This window comes from Colias croceus, chromosome 8 (genome assembly GCF_905220415.1).
Source record: "Colias croceus chromosome 8, ilColCroc2.1".
Classification (NCBI taxonomy): Eukaryota; Metazoa; Arthropoda; class Insecta; order Lepidoptera; family Pieridae; genus Colias; species Colias croceus.
Window position 1 is genome coordinate 9,297,011 of NC_059544.1, and position 15,596 is coordinate 9,312,606.

The following is a 15,596-nucleotide window of genomic DNA, read 5'->3' on the forward strand; positions in this document are numbered from 1 at the left end:
TTTGTTTAACGGTCGCGCGGTGGCGCGTATTTTCGCTTGTTTTCATTTCATTTATTGACCCCGCCTTTGTTTTGTTCAATATAATCTTTATTTTTATAAAAACAATCACCATTTTATTGAGCTGAAATGCACAAATCGTTCAAATTACTGTGATATAATGAATTCTAATAAGAAAAATACCTGTGCAGTGTATAAGTGTAAGGATTTATAGGTGTGAGTGATTAGTGATATGGTTTTTGTGAGTTAACATGGAATGCTGGAAAGATATGGGCATCCAAAAGAGACACAGCCAGTTCGGTGACACGAAGTTCATGTGGAGGACTGCGTGGTTGCTCGTGCTGTGTGTGTGTTGTGCTGGACAGGAATCTAGGGAAGAGTTAGATCCGTATTTATTGAATAAGACATTAGGGCTCACTGAGCTATCGGGAGGCATTTTGACCGGTGGCAGGACGGTGTGGAAGGCGGATGGAAGTCCGTATATGTTACGGGATGATCTCCTGGTGGAAAGAGAGGCGGAACTCCTCATTGAGCCTGGCGTGGAAGTCAGGTTCGCTCCGATGATTGGAATTACAGTGAGAGGGAAGCTTTTAGCTGTGGTAAGATATGTAAACTAAGGTTTAACTGTTCAATTTTGAAAAGTACCGATTTGAATAAATATCGTTAAAAGTCATACCTATTAGAACTTGTTCATCCGTTTACGCAATAATGAAGGACCATGCATTTTTGTATTTATTGATAATATGGACTTAATTTATAAAAATCGAATTATTACCTATTAATTAAAAGCAAAGTAGTTAACAATAAATGAAAATAAGAGGGAAAATAAAAAAAAGACGTTAATATTTTTAATAGTAAGTAGTTACCTATTTTGAATATGAATCGTGGATCTAACTAAATTATTCATATCGTAGATCTAATAAGAACTTCTCTCACGAAACAATAAAAGTAGGTTCACGTAAATTCCAGTCAGACTTCGCAGTGACGTAGATTTAACATTTATGAAAATGAGGCTCTATATATTTTGCATGGCAAGTGTGAATAAATTATGTACAAGGTCACGGTAACGAAATCCGATACATAAAATTGCTAACGAACAAAATACTAGTTATACTTAGTACATAAATAATCTAATAAAATATATTTGTCCTATCCCTGCAATCGATAATATGGGTGAGTAGAGTTGATAAGTTCCTCAATGAAATGATAAGGCCACTTATGATAATGGTATCAAATTCACCTGTATTTGTGTGTTTTGTTAAAGCGTACCTACCTATTTGTTTTTTTTATGTTTGGCAAATACCTACCTATTTCATAATCATTTTTATTTTTCTAAAGGTAACTAGTTAAGTATATTAATTATAAAGTAAAAAAAAACTAGATGTGAATGAAGTCGTAGGTAGTTACACCACTTAAAACTATATTCAAGAACGGCTGAACCGATTTTAATGATTTTTGGTATCTTTCCTATTTTCGTACTTAAACTGATTTAATAAGTTTCAACGTGTCTGATAAATACTATTCAATATTTATATTGCCTAGGAATGCGAAATATTGCGTGATATTTGCTCTTAGCCTTCAAAAATCGAATAAGTTTCTAAGTAGAAATAAAATATTTAAGTTCTAATTTTATTAAGTAATCGTAAGCGCCCAAATTTTAATGGTTCTATTTTTGGTCGAGATTTCAATCGCGTTTGAATTGTACGTAGGTATTTTAGGTATTGCATCCTCTAATCAGCTGAGACACTAAATAATTAAAAAAGGAAAAACTTTTATTAAAATCGGCCCAGAACTTTTCGGAGGTTTTCAGCACAGTTTTCAGTGACGAACACGCACAACATACCACATACCTACGGCATAGGTACAGAAATGGACCACGCATGCGTCACTCCTTGCATTCAAATTAAAAACGTGTGATTACGAAAATTGGCAGCTGTTCAAAGTGCACCGCTGGCCTGACCCGCGACCCTGCGTCTAATTCAATCAGAGTTGGATCTTATTCATCCACATGTCAAGGCGCACCAGATATCCGTCGAATGATTGCTTCCGAGGGGATACTAGTTGACTACTCTATATTATGTAGACCATCTATTTGTAGGTATGTTGTTAATAATTATATGCCCTATAACTACGGGATAAAACAAAAGGATATTGGGTCCACACAACACCTTTTAACAATTTCATACGAAGAGCATATCCTTGTGAAATATTTTTAACTAACTTCGTTTACAATTGATTAGGTTTAGGTTTAAAAAAAAATGTGTGTTCAATATTGTAACACGATCTTTAATTTGTTTTTAGTGATATTCCTCAACTTCCGTTGTACCTATGCACGTCTTATGCTGCAGGTACTTTATTAAAATTAATTAGTGGGTTCTTACAATCCTATTTATTATTTTATTCATAAAAAAGAACGAATTAACGCCTTGTACCTAGTCCTCAAAAATATAAAAAATCTCCATTCACTCCTCAAGCCTCTAATGTGACTACTTTCACTGATTCCAAGAAACTTAAAAACAGGTTTCGTTTCCACCCCATTGTAAAAGTGAACCCGCCACAAAAAATGCGATAATACGGGGGTGGTACCTTGAACCTGTCAGTCGTTTAAGTTAGAAGTCGATACAAGAATAATAATTCGATTTGCAGACCCGTCTGTCTCTCTGAAAAAAATTGATTTGTGTGTGTGTTTGGTATACTCAAATATCTCGAAATTTTTATTTGTGATAAATATTAAGTACGTATACGACGTACCTATTAAAAATTAAAATTGACAAAAAGATAGTATGATAGCAGATTTTTGCCGCCAAATTATACGTCTGTAATTTTTTTTCGTGTTCAGCCTTCAAAACTGAATATATATCGCAAAATTATCACAAAACTTTACAAGAGAAACATCACGTAGGTGCGAATTTTCTGGTAGAGACACGTTTTATATATCATATTGAATGCAGAATAATGATGCGATTCTTGTGATTTTTATTATTCTACTTATAGATTATTGATTCCATAAAAATAAGGTTTTTAGATTAGGTTAGGACTTAGGTTGTAAAGTGGCAACACCGCTGTAGCCTGTAATGTATTTATTGTATGCACAGACGTAACGGTCGTGCATAAAAAATGAAGTCCTATGTATACTTCTATTCTATGTACCGTGCAGGTGCATTTCACGAAGTGTGTAACTGATCGAATTTCTATACGAAGAAGGGGATTAGTGTTCTGTCTTGTCAAAAGAGTATGCTAGATGAAAGATGGGCAATGCAAGTGCAACAAATGGCCAGTCAGCAAGCGAACATTGAACCTACCTTAGAACCGACATATTTAAAACTCCAAAGACATTTTACTAAGAAAAATCTATGAAAAAATACTAGGTATATCGTTGTCAGGCTCTTGAAAACCCGAATTATCTAATACGAAAGATTCCACTAAAGGCATATTTCGTCGAAAATATAGATAGATAAACTCATGGTTGTATAATTAGGATCGTTGCTATCAAAATCGTGTCAAGATCCGCAAACAAAGATAACTTGGCCAAGAGCCTTTACACAAAGCGCGGTTCTATTTATCAAAATGTGTAACTATGTACTTTATGGTGTAACGTTTTATAATTATCTAATAAATATTATAAAGGCAAAAGTTTGTAAGTATGGATGTATGGATGTTTGTTACTCTTTCACGTAAAAACTACTGAACCGATTAAAATGAAATTTAGCACACATATAGAGGGTAACTTGGATTAAGAATTAATTAATTGGTAATTGAATTAATTGGTAACTTGGACATAGGATAGTTTTTATCCCGGAGATCCCACGGGAACGGGAACTATACGGGTTTTCCTTTGCAAACGGGGGCGAAGCCGCGGGCGGAAATCTAGTTTTCTATAAATGTTTCCGATATACCTAGTTAAAGAAGATATAATAAGTACTAATTTGTATTTTGATCATTTGCGTAATATTAATAAGTATTTAGTAATTTTCGCTATTTGATATCCACTATTTTTAAATCAGTACAAAAACTTTAAGGACATGTTAGCGAATACTTTATTATCGTGATCATGATGTTAGAATTACATAATATCGATAGATAGCAAAGATATAATCATTTGTTTATTTAAGAAAGTCTCACTAAAATCATAGACACATTGCAGAGTTCATTCACTTATTCATTGATAGTATTACCTAACCTTGGGCAATAAAATGAAACAAGAGATGTAGTTACTAACTTTATTTATTTTAATTTCCTAAATTCAAATCTCCCCTTCATACTTCATCCGGGCTTAGGACCGGAATAATTACTTTTTTACAATAAATTAAATAGGTACATAGGTATGCAATTACAAAACAAACAATATCAAAATCGAATTTTGACGTATAAATTAAGAAGTTAGAATCAGCTGTTTTTTACAATACCTAATCTGTATTGAACTTAGGATTTTGGCGTGTTTAAGAAGTTAGAACCAGCTGTTTTTTACAATACCTACTCTGTATTGAAAGAAAAAACGATTTTGGCGTGTTTAAGAAATTAGAATCAGCTGTTTTTACAATACCTAATCTGTATTGAAAGAAAAAACGATTTTGGCGTGTGAAGTTAGAATCAGCTGGTATTGACAATTATCTTAACTAACCTTACAAGTATTTCAATAATAAAATTGTCCTTCAAAATGTCCACCACCATTATCAATACACAGACGTGCACGTTTTATTAAATTGTTTTTTAACGAGAGAAGTAAGTAGGTATGTTTTTTTGTCTTTTCACTTCATCCAATATGCGCTGTTTTAATTATTGTTCGACACTAACCGGCTCACTTTTGTTCACTTAATTTCACTCCACAAAAAGAGGTCCAAGGGTGTGAGATCAGGTGAGCGAGGAGGCCAAGCAGCAGGCCCGCCTCGACCGATCCACTGACTTCCAAACTCCGCTGTGAGAAATTCATGAACCGCAGCGTTATTCGACATTCGTACTACGTCGATCCTCTTAAAAATACGCTAGTACATTACACGTTAGCATTTTGTGACAACGCCTGCTGGTAAGCATTTACCACGACGCGACGGTTCGTACATTTGGCGATCGAGCGTTCGGGACTCGGGTACTATTATCTGTACATACGTACTGCTGCACTCGCATTTTCTCCACTCAAAAAGAACGCACGAAGCATAAGTACATAATCCCGTGATATGAATTGATATGATATTGTACCAGGAAAAACGTAAACAAACGCGACGAAAAAAAGCAAGTTTTCACTTCCGCTAACAATTAGGCATTGTTTGTCCGTTGTCGCAACGCGTTCGGCGTTGGGGTGCGAAGTGCGAACTGCGAACTGCGACGCGGGCGCAGGCCACAGAGGGAAAGGGGGTGGCGGGGTGAAGGATGGCGAGCTTCGACGCGAGTTTGCCGGAATTTATCAATGGAGCTGTCCAGCGGACCTATTCGAAATCGTACGCTAGAAAATTACAACACAATACCTAGTGTGGGTCATTGACTAAGAATAGGTTTAACAATTTTTACATATTTATGTGGACAATTTTGGGACATTTCTGTTTGTTAGTGTTTTTAATTATTTCTTACACAAATATGATTGGTTAAAGGTACTTAACACCCTGTAAAATTTTATGTACTGATTAAAAAATAGTGGTGTATATACCTACCTACCTATGTACTTGTTATTCAACATGCATTCCTTACGAGAATTTGCCTTGGTTATCCTAAAATAACATTCAAGCTAGGTCCTTTTTAATTTTGTTTACCTACCAACCAAAAGTAGAAGTATAAAACGACAGGTGAATAAAAAAGAGTTAAAACTACTCTACAATCTAGGTACATGTGTTATGTGTAACCTATTTATCTATCAACAAGAGTATTCAGTATTCACAAACAGTATTTTTAAACGAAATTTTAATAAACATGCTAGTTATAAACAATTTAAAAAATCTATGCTCGATCTGATAACGTGAATGACCTCTTATCTTCATCCGAGTAACGTTTTGTTAACAGTTACCCCGCGGTTGAGTAACCTCGTACTTATAGGTAACCTTGCAACTGGCGCCAGTGAATCATCTAATTAGCAATTACTAGATACAGTAAACAATTGTACTTATAAGTACAAAAGTAAGTACATTGATAAATCTATCGTCAAGTCATCTTAGCTAGGAGGGAAAGAAGGAAAAGTATTTTGATTTTTACAACATTTTGAACAGGTACATTATTGTCAACTTATAAGTTATAACTAACCTACATAATATAGAATAGACACCTACGTAAAGTAAGTAAACTAAATAATGTACAGCTGGTCATAATGTAATACACTGTACGTTCAACGCATTCTGTTTTTTCAAAAAAGTCCGTTCATAAATCGTGAGGTTCGTAAAACGCAGCAAGTGATTTTTCATTTAGCAACAGGAAATCGTTCAATTTTTTAATAAATCTTTGTTACCCTAGCTAAATGGTAATTTAATAAATATGCTGTACGTTTTCATTTGAACAGTTGCAATAACGAGTTACACAAAACGTCTCATATAGGTTAACTGCAGACGAGAACGGTCACGCTCCATCGGTGACTCACGATATGTGAATCATTGTAAAAGTGAAATCAAGTTTCTTATCAGAGGAAACTGCTTGAGATATGTTTTGCATTTTCTCCATTATACCGCTATATCGTAACATATAAACATGCAATTATCTAGCGTAAAATGCGTCAAGGTTGTAATAAAAATACAATGTTGTAATTACAATACACTCAGTTTACGGTATAAGGAAAGCTTACATTCCTATCATGGGTTGTATGCAATGACAAATGAATTCATATGTATAACTAGCGGTCCGCCCCGGCTTCGCCCGTGGTACATGTTTACGTTTTCTCTACATAAGAACCATCCTCGTACTTCAAGGAATATAATAAAAAAAGAATTATCGAAATCGGTTCAGCCGTTCTCGAGTTATGGAATTACAACGAAAAGTGGCATTGATTTTTATATATTAGATACGGTGATGGCACTTTTATTTTATTACCTTCGCAGGTCACTTACTCATGTTAAAGATTCCAATGAAAATGTAGATAGATTAAACTTTGGACATAGAACATATATAGAAATTAGTATCTAGGACTCTACATAGTAAGGAATCTAAGTAGAATCGGACATAGGTAGTACAAAGACAAATGTTTTACAAAATATATGTGTTTCACTATTTTGCTGAAAAATAAAAATTATGATTGTTTATGGTATTTTGCTCGTATCGCTATCACTGCCGTAGTTTTTGTGAAAATGTAATACCTACGGTACAGTAAAATAAAATAGTGTATACCATAGCTAATTTTTAAATAACGAGTTGATTGGAATAATGGCATGACTAAAAGGACAAAAACCTTATTCAATATTTAATAAGTTTTAAGCAGAAAACTATTATGAGCAGTAAATTTTTCCCATCTTCTTTTCTCTTCTAAGAAATATAACTACTAATGCATAACTTAAGTACATTACATTACAAGGAAGTAGTTTATGACCCGTTAAAATAGTATCAAATGAGCAAAACAATTTGCACAACGGAAGTCAGGGATCGCATCCCGTCTGCCCGTGATTACCTACCGATAGCATAGTCTGTGCCCACACGCGTGAAGATATTATCTGCGTAGCTAGAATGTAATTTTGTATTTGGAGGGAAAGTTGTTTAAGGTTAGAATAACCAGGTTTTAGGGAAACAGAATGTCAATTGTCAATTTGTCACCTATTGTAGCCTGGATGCTGTTCATAAAATTTGCACTTCAAAAAGATAAATAAGTAAAAACTAAAAAAAAATGTGTTCTTATTCTATCGATAATTAACATCTGGGTGTACGTAGAGTATTGGTTATGATGAAAATAACGTAAGTAGTACATACATACTCACTAGGTACATAATATTTAGGTAAGGAAATTGATGATACAATCAATGGATTGGACAACGCTTCAGTCCGCAGGTTCTTCATTTAGTCTATTTGCTCTTGAGCTTGACTCCGGCCGTTTACCCTGTTAGCTCTACATAATATGTACATCATACATCATAAGTAAAAAAAAGTATCGTGGAACTTCAATCGGGTCAAGTAGGTAATCAATTGGAATGGTCATTCTTGTGTACCTCAATTCAATTACCTACATACCCTAACCAATTTAATATAATTATTGGTTTAAACAAATTCAACGAGCATCCGTAAACATACAAAGTAATAAGATTACTACAAGCGAAAATAATTACCAAAACCAATAAATAAATTGGTTTAGAATAAGTTCTAACATAAGTTTACCTAAGAGGCTTCGTTATATTATTTCACTAATTACTTAGTAGCCACACTTTATATTGCCCACCGGAGAATAGCAGAATACTCAGAAGTTACTTAAAGCCATTGTTAAATGTTATGAAATGTTAATACCTTTGCTGAAGTAACAAACAAATAGCACACAAAAAATTAGGTACCCACCTAACATAAAATAAGCAAGCAGGTTTCTTAATTTATTCCGATGTAAAAATACCTTATAAACATAATTGCGAATTTTAAATAATGTTTCTGTTTTTTTTAGTTATCGAAAAACACAAAAAGTGTTAATTAAATTAGTTTGATACCATGTACTTTCTGACTTCCTTATCACTATCGGATATCCGTATAGAACGAATATTTACAAAATATTTTACTCATTAGTCACACGTATACCTACTAGTGTCTTATCATGTCACATGTTTTCATAATAATAATTTACACCTTTATAGAACTGATTCATAAAATATGATACTTCCTTTAGCTTCTGTTTACTCATTACTGTTTTGATAGTGACTAAGTAGCGTAATTTCGTGTTAAAGTGTAAATGCAAGAGCAGACTGATAAGAGATATTTTTAAAAAGAGAACAAACAAAAAACACACTCGAAAAAGATAAATTCATTAATTGATGTATTCCTTGATAAGTGTACAAACTTAATATACTCTACTAGCTTTCCGCCGGCGGCTCCGCTCGCGGTTTCAAAGAAAAACTCGCATAGTTCCCGTTCCCGTAGAATTTCCGGGATAAAACCTATCCTATATTACACGTAGATAATGTAGCTTTCGAATGGTGAAAGAATTTTTAAAATCGGTCCAGTAGTTTATAGCCTATTCATTACAAACAAACAAACAAAGTTTTCCTCTTTATAATATTAGTGTAGAAGTGTACAAAGTTTGAAAGGGAAGGAAGTCTATAACTTATAAGGTACGCACAAGAATAAAAAAAAAAATATAATGGAACAGTGCAGTAAAAATACTGTCTCGTCAAAGAGCGTTTGATGGCAGAGCGTGTAGATACGATCTCTATTAGCATCGCTTCATGGTATACGCCTGTGTTCTGGAGCGTGGGAATTTGCGGTGAATTTTAGTATACTTTAGTTTAGTTTTGAATTAAAATGTACAAGAGATTCTCTGGTATATGTTACTAAAGATTCTGATAACAAAATAATTTTTCAATTCGAGACAGTAGTTCCTGAGATTAGCGCGGTCAAATAAACAACCCTTCAGCTTAATATCTAAATAATTAGGTATCTACCTACATCTTTAAAAGGTATGTAGCTTGTAGAGGTAGATTCAAAATCTATTTTGATGATCTCATCCATGAGCATTAGTTTTGAGTTAAAATTTTCTTGTGATAAGTTGTAATTTGTGGTTGTACTCTACATTATAGAGTTTATTATATTTCCTATTAAGTTTTGTGCGACTTAGGCTTTTTATAAAATGCAAAGGGAATCTATTTCAATAATAATGTTATTCTTACAAGAACTGAAAACCAATCGTGTGAGCGGAACACGGCTTGCGAATTACCTGACTAAAATATTAATGTTATTAAAGGTTCATGACTTTTCAACAAGGACACCTTGCGATGACGTCATTACTACTTATATGCTAAGGAACTGAGGACATAAAAAAATTCTTAATGTTATTGAGAAAGTAAATTATAGATGTGATGTAAGCTCTATATTAATCATGCTTCTTTTCGAACAAGGTAGGTATAACTTATAAATTGTACATATACTTACCCACAGTTTTATTATTGTTAGTTCCCTGTATTCACATGCATGCATAGATACCTACATTCAGAAAATATCACACATTATCGGGCGCTACTAAAGGAGGAAACGTCGGGAAAGTAGGAATGCATCCAAATTTCTGGAAACAGTATTTTGGCAGCATATTAAACTTTTCTCTTTAAAGGAAGAATTCACATTTCCGCTGGAAATAATCTTCTTCCATACCAAATGAATGCCAAATACGCTCAGCAATAAATTTTCCAAAAATAATACATTTATCTTCTTCACATCTCTAAATTTTACATTGAAAGTTAAAACCCATTCTTCTTGGCAAAGATTGGTTGGATAAACGTGAGTGGTGACTGTCTAAGGTCATATTGTTATTCGATAGCATTGTGGTGTAGCTGCATAGATATATCCGTTATACAGATATAGCTATATTGTGTTAACAACTGCAAAGTGCAGTGGAAACGATTGCACAAGCCCCCAGCGGAGGAGCGAATGTCTTGCATAACTGATACTTTGTATATTCTGTTTATATTGTTATTTATAAACAGTCTCATTGTTAATTTGTGTTTGATGAAGCAATGAAGGTAGAGAATTAGAGAGATGATAGGAATTTGAGACTTGGGAGAAACGAGATTACCTACATGGGGTTATTTTTTGTTATGGGACGTAGACACCCAATCTCTAGGTATTATGCTCGATTTTAGGATTCTATCTATTTGTCATTGTGTATACCTGCTGATCTACGTGATAGCGTAACGCGCATTCCCTAACGATTAGTACCTTATCTTAACATTGTGCTGATAACCTACATTTATGAAATAAAACGTAAACTGTACACTTAAACATCATTAGGAAAAATAGTGCGTAGACACTATTTTTTCATGAGTCTCTTGGATTATTCCCTTCTCGAGTACCTACTTATGATGCAGATTCAAGTCCATATCGGTATTAATTATTATTATTAATTACTTAAACCATTAAAAAAATAAATTCCCACAAAGTATAATTCAAATAAAACAAAATAATAACTTCAAAGAGTCTTATCGTATATTTTCATAAGAATATAGAGTAGATTATATTTTCTAGAGCTTATAATCAGTTTGATTCAGTGTGCAATACTGAATGCATACAATAAGTATTTGAGTTTTTTAATATGCTCATTTTCAGCACTGTGTGAAAGGGACAAACGATAATATACTACAACTACTTCGTACCGTACTTGTGATTCATTACATTATATCACGCTAAATTATTAGCAAATTGGATAGGATCCAACAATATGTTTCTCTGACAAACTATTAACAACTTGAAAGTGCAATTCTATTCCCCGAAGATAGCTTAAATTATTTCTCCAATTAGAAATCGTGTCGCAAAGTGCTAGATGCCATATAAATTAGTGAACAAAAAGCCAGCCGTGACAATGCTTGCGGTAGACATTTGGCACGGCGATACCATCGTCGCGCTCTGCTTGCAGTCGTGAAAAGCGCGACAATGCTTTCAGATAGTTTATCTAATCGTTTATTGTAGTTTAGTTTAATTTTACATAGCCACATGCTTGATTATAGGATGGCCTATCACTGATGTGACACTTTGTTTCTCGTCAAGTAGTTTGCCTCTAGTTCAACTTTCAACAAATTCAACTTTGTAATGGCAATTGCCGAAAGACTAACATTGAGGTGGGTTTGTTGCTATTTGAAAATTAGCTAAAAAACTAAATATCTAGTAAGACAAAGGTTTACAAAAAGGTACAAAATAAAAAGTTCCAGATACATATATACATACAGAGAAGGTAGAGGTCCTATAAAATAAAATGGGAATACTAACAATTTTTTTTATTTCTAATGAGTTTCTGCTTTCATCAAAAGATGTTTTCTCTGTTGGTAAGAAAAGTGTTTGAGTTTTGACTATAATATTTGAGTCGGCTGCTGAAAAGGGACTGAAATATTAAAATCAATACGAATTGCTTGCGATGCTGACCTACCTCGATACGGTAGTTCTACCGGTATTATGAGAACTTCCTTTCACCGTTTTTTCAATAGATTTAGCAATGATGTAATAATTTCACGCCACCGTTTAATATTTCAATTCTTACTTAATAAGAACTTTTCAATGTGAATAATCACTGATTATTAATCAGTCAACAGTACGTGTTTTATGTGTTTGTATTATTAAATAAATAAAAATAATAACTAATAATAAGTAGGTATTTCAATCCGCTCCGGCAAAAAATATCATCAAGATCTTCCTTTATAAAAAATCAACTCATAAATTAATATTCAATTCTGGTCGTAACGAATTGTCATCCGATCACAAATACCATCACATAATGCGTTATGAAGCTTTGTTTAACACTTTAACATTCCACACGATGTATGGAGCATGATGAACGGAAGTCGGTGGAACCGTGAACAATAGACTAATGTACAACAGCTCATAGGTGGCTTTAGTTTTGGTCCTTCGAGGATATTTAGCAAAGGCAGATAAACTAGATTAATAAATTTTGTTTAGTAAGCTATTGTAATCAATTTGGACAAAAAAGATCTGGTTTTTCTACGTACTATAGACGAGTTATTAAGCGAGAAATTAAACTAGTCGCGAATTATGTGGAAATTCTTATTCTATAAATAGATCTTCATCATGTTTTATTGTCATATTTCGAAAGCATATTTCACGTAAATGATAATGTAATTTATGCATTATTTTCTGAAATATACGAAGAATAATGTAGTGTACAGACTAAGATTGATGAGGGTTGTTTTATTACATTGTTTATTACTGAAAGTGAAAGTCACGACATGTCATCAAAATCTCATCTGATTAATTTCCTTGAAAATTGCAAACCGCTGCGCGCTGGTCTCCTAATATACCACAAATGATAAAACTAAATCGGTATGCTAAAAGGTATAGCTAAAAAGTGAAGTCCCATGTCCCCGTAGTGGGGTAAGGGGCAGATGCATTATGCATACATCTGTTTCACTGATCGATTTTTCTTTAGGGACAAGTAGGTGATCAGCCTTCTGTGTCCTACCAGACCGAGACATTTTTTTTTTCTTCGTCTCCACCGGGAATCGAACCCAGGACCCCTCGGTTCTACGCTCACGCGTCAACCACTGTACCAAGGAGGCGGTCATAGCTAATTGGACATTTATTATTTTTGGGGAAATGACGAGCATGTGGGATTCTTACCCACTAAAACCTCCTCGGTGGCCAGACCCAAAGTATAGTCTCCGGGAACTCTATTAGAACGCATCAGAAACCGTAACCTATTCATGGAAGGTATTTGCGAGTATAAAACTATTTTCTCGGTACGACTTATAAAAATAACCTATCCAGTATACACTTATAGCTTTTACAGATGCCTGAACCAGTTTTTATCTATATAAAACATCAGCTTTAATTTATATTTCATATATATTATGCTAAGGTAGTTATACATTTTCATCCTTGAATCATTTACATATTTAGTTCATGTATATTTAAATCAGGTAAAACACGCGACGGTAGAGCTTCTAGACGGAGCTTATAAATCCTTCGAACTTTCTAGAGCATTCACCTTACCGTGTAACCGATAAAACTTTAACGAACAGCTTTATTTGTTGTCTGTAGTAAAGATTGGACATATCTACAGGATATAATATCCTATAAAATATTATGTATGGATGTTTGTTGTCAAAGCTTTGCATCGAGAAGGGTTCTTTCTAAGGGTTCTTTGTAATAATAATCACCGGTAGTTTTGTATATTGTCAATTGTCATACTATGATATCCTGGTAATAATATTAGGTATCTAATGCAAGATCTGAATACTCGAATGTATTTCCTAATTTCTAATTTCCCCATCATATAAATTGTTTTTATTTTATCTGTTATAAAAATATAAATGAAAGTTTATAAGACTTTTGACAGAAGAGACATGTAAACGAATTCGTTCTGTGTAATAAAGTGGTAATAAAGAAAGGTAAAAATTTTCCTCATCAGTACTTTTTTCTATGGATATTTAATAAATGTTCATTTCTAAAAAATAGCCAAATTTAACGTTATAGTAGATAGTAATTTATCGCTACGTGACAGTTGGTCACTCGTACGTGACAAAATGAATGGGGTGCATCAAAAGGCAGGAAACCAGCCAAGTGCAAGGGCATGGACAGATGCGTGTGCGCATTCTGAATGACGTAATGTGTGAGGCCTTCAATAGTCGATAGATTATGTAAATCAGGTTTGAGGTTTGATTGAGTCATGAACTTTTAGAATTTTGTTTGGTGCTACTGGACTAAAATTGATCCAAATAAGATAGGGAGAAAGACCCTGTGATTGATAAAATAATTGAATAATCCAAACTGTTGATTTTGGTATTTAGGGTTAAAGCTTTCAAATGCTTTATAAATATTATTGATTTAAAAATCCAAACTGTTTCGATATTCGATTACAATATTTATCTCCAAGAAAAATAATTGAATATTTATTTCACAAAATATTCGGCTTTGGTTATTTCCTATATTTCTTTATGGGTGCCAAATCGATTATCCGCACAATCGCAGACAATGTTATTGTTTCGGAAACTATTAATTCGATCGTGATGAAAGCCATCCGAGCTGAATGACCGGACGCGGACAGAAGTTTGTAAAGAAGACGTTATAAACAAAGGCAATATTGCAGTTTTCGTACTGTGATTCCGGTTTTGGGTAGATAAGGCTGAATTGGGTTACGAATTTAAAGTTTTCTGGCGGTCGCATTGCTACATTATTTTTAACATTGAGTTGAACACGGATATTTCGTAAATCCTTGCTTGTAAGTTTGTAACTACGATATTTTCGCGCGAGGATAGCTTTGGCTTTAGTGAACTCATTGGCGTCGTGGACAAGGATATAATTAGGTTATATATGTTTTGCGCGGAAAGAAAAGATACAGAAACTATAGCTCGAATTGTAAGAGGTATATAGTTGTATAGTTTAGTACTATGTTATAGTAAAGTCACGTAAGAGGATGAAAACGTGAATTCAACGCAAATAATTTAAACTTGCAATATACCTAATTGTTATCTACACCAGTTCTGCGTAAACCCACTAATATTGTTTATTATTTAATACATAGTTTGTAAAAGACTGAAGTACGATGCTATCAAGTCATAAGGTGACAAATCATAGAGCAAAGGCAATGTAATTTGAACTTTATTTCTTACGTTACAGGGTCAAAATGGAAGTAAGATAACATTCACCAGTACAGAAGAGCGGCAGACTTCGAAACCATTTCCAGACATACGGCTAGTTGATGGTCCGTCCATTTTAGCGGGAAGAGTACAGCTGTTACATCGCGGGCAATGGAGATCTGTGTGCACGAACTCGAGAAAGTGAGTTGCTTATTTTTTGATTTCATTGTAGATTTTGATACAAAGTTAGAAGTATTATTGTTATGATGAATTGTTTATTATAATAAATTTGACAAATTATAATAAATTTGAAAAAGCTTATAACTAGACTGTTCTTCCTTTTATAGGTAATAAGTTTTTTTTCTGCAAAATGTATGAATTAAAATATTTATCCCGTAATAAAATAAACAGTGCATGTTTGCTTTTATATAA

The 15,596-nt window shown here is 33.6% G+C and overlaps 1 protein-coding gene across 2 annotated transcripts in view; it reads left to right on the forward strand.

Annotated features, from left to right (window-relative positions):
- LOC123693548 (protein bark beetle) overlaps nucleotides 1–15,596 on the forward strand; it is a 30,291-nt gene continuing 14,695 nt past the window's right edge. For both annotated transcript variants that reach the window (XM_045638709.1, XM_045638710.1), the window contains exons 1-2: nucleotides 1–596; nucleotides 15,205–15,365. In XM_045638709.1, coding sequence (XP_045494665.1) covers nucleotides 249–596; nucleotides 15,205–15,365 — 509 coding nt within the window. In that variant the 5' untranslated portion in view covers nucleotides 1–248. The remainder of the gene's footprint in view (nucleotides 597–15,204; nucleotides 15,366–15,596) is intronic.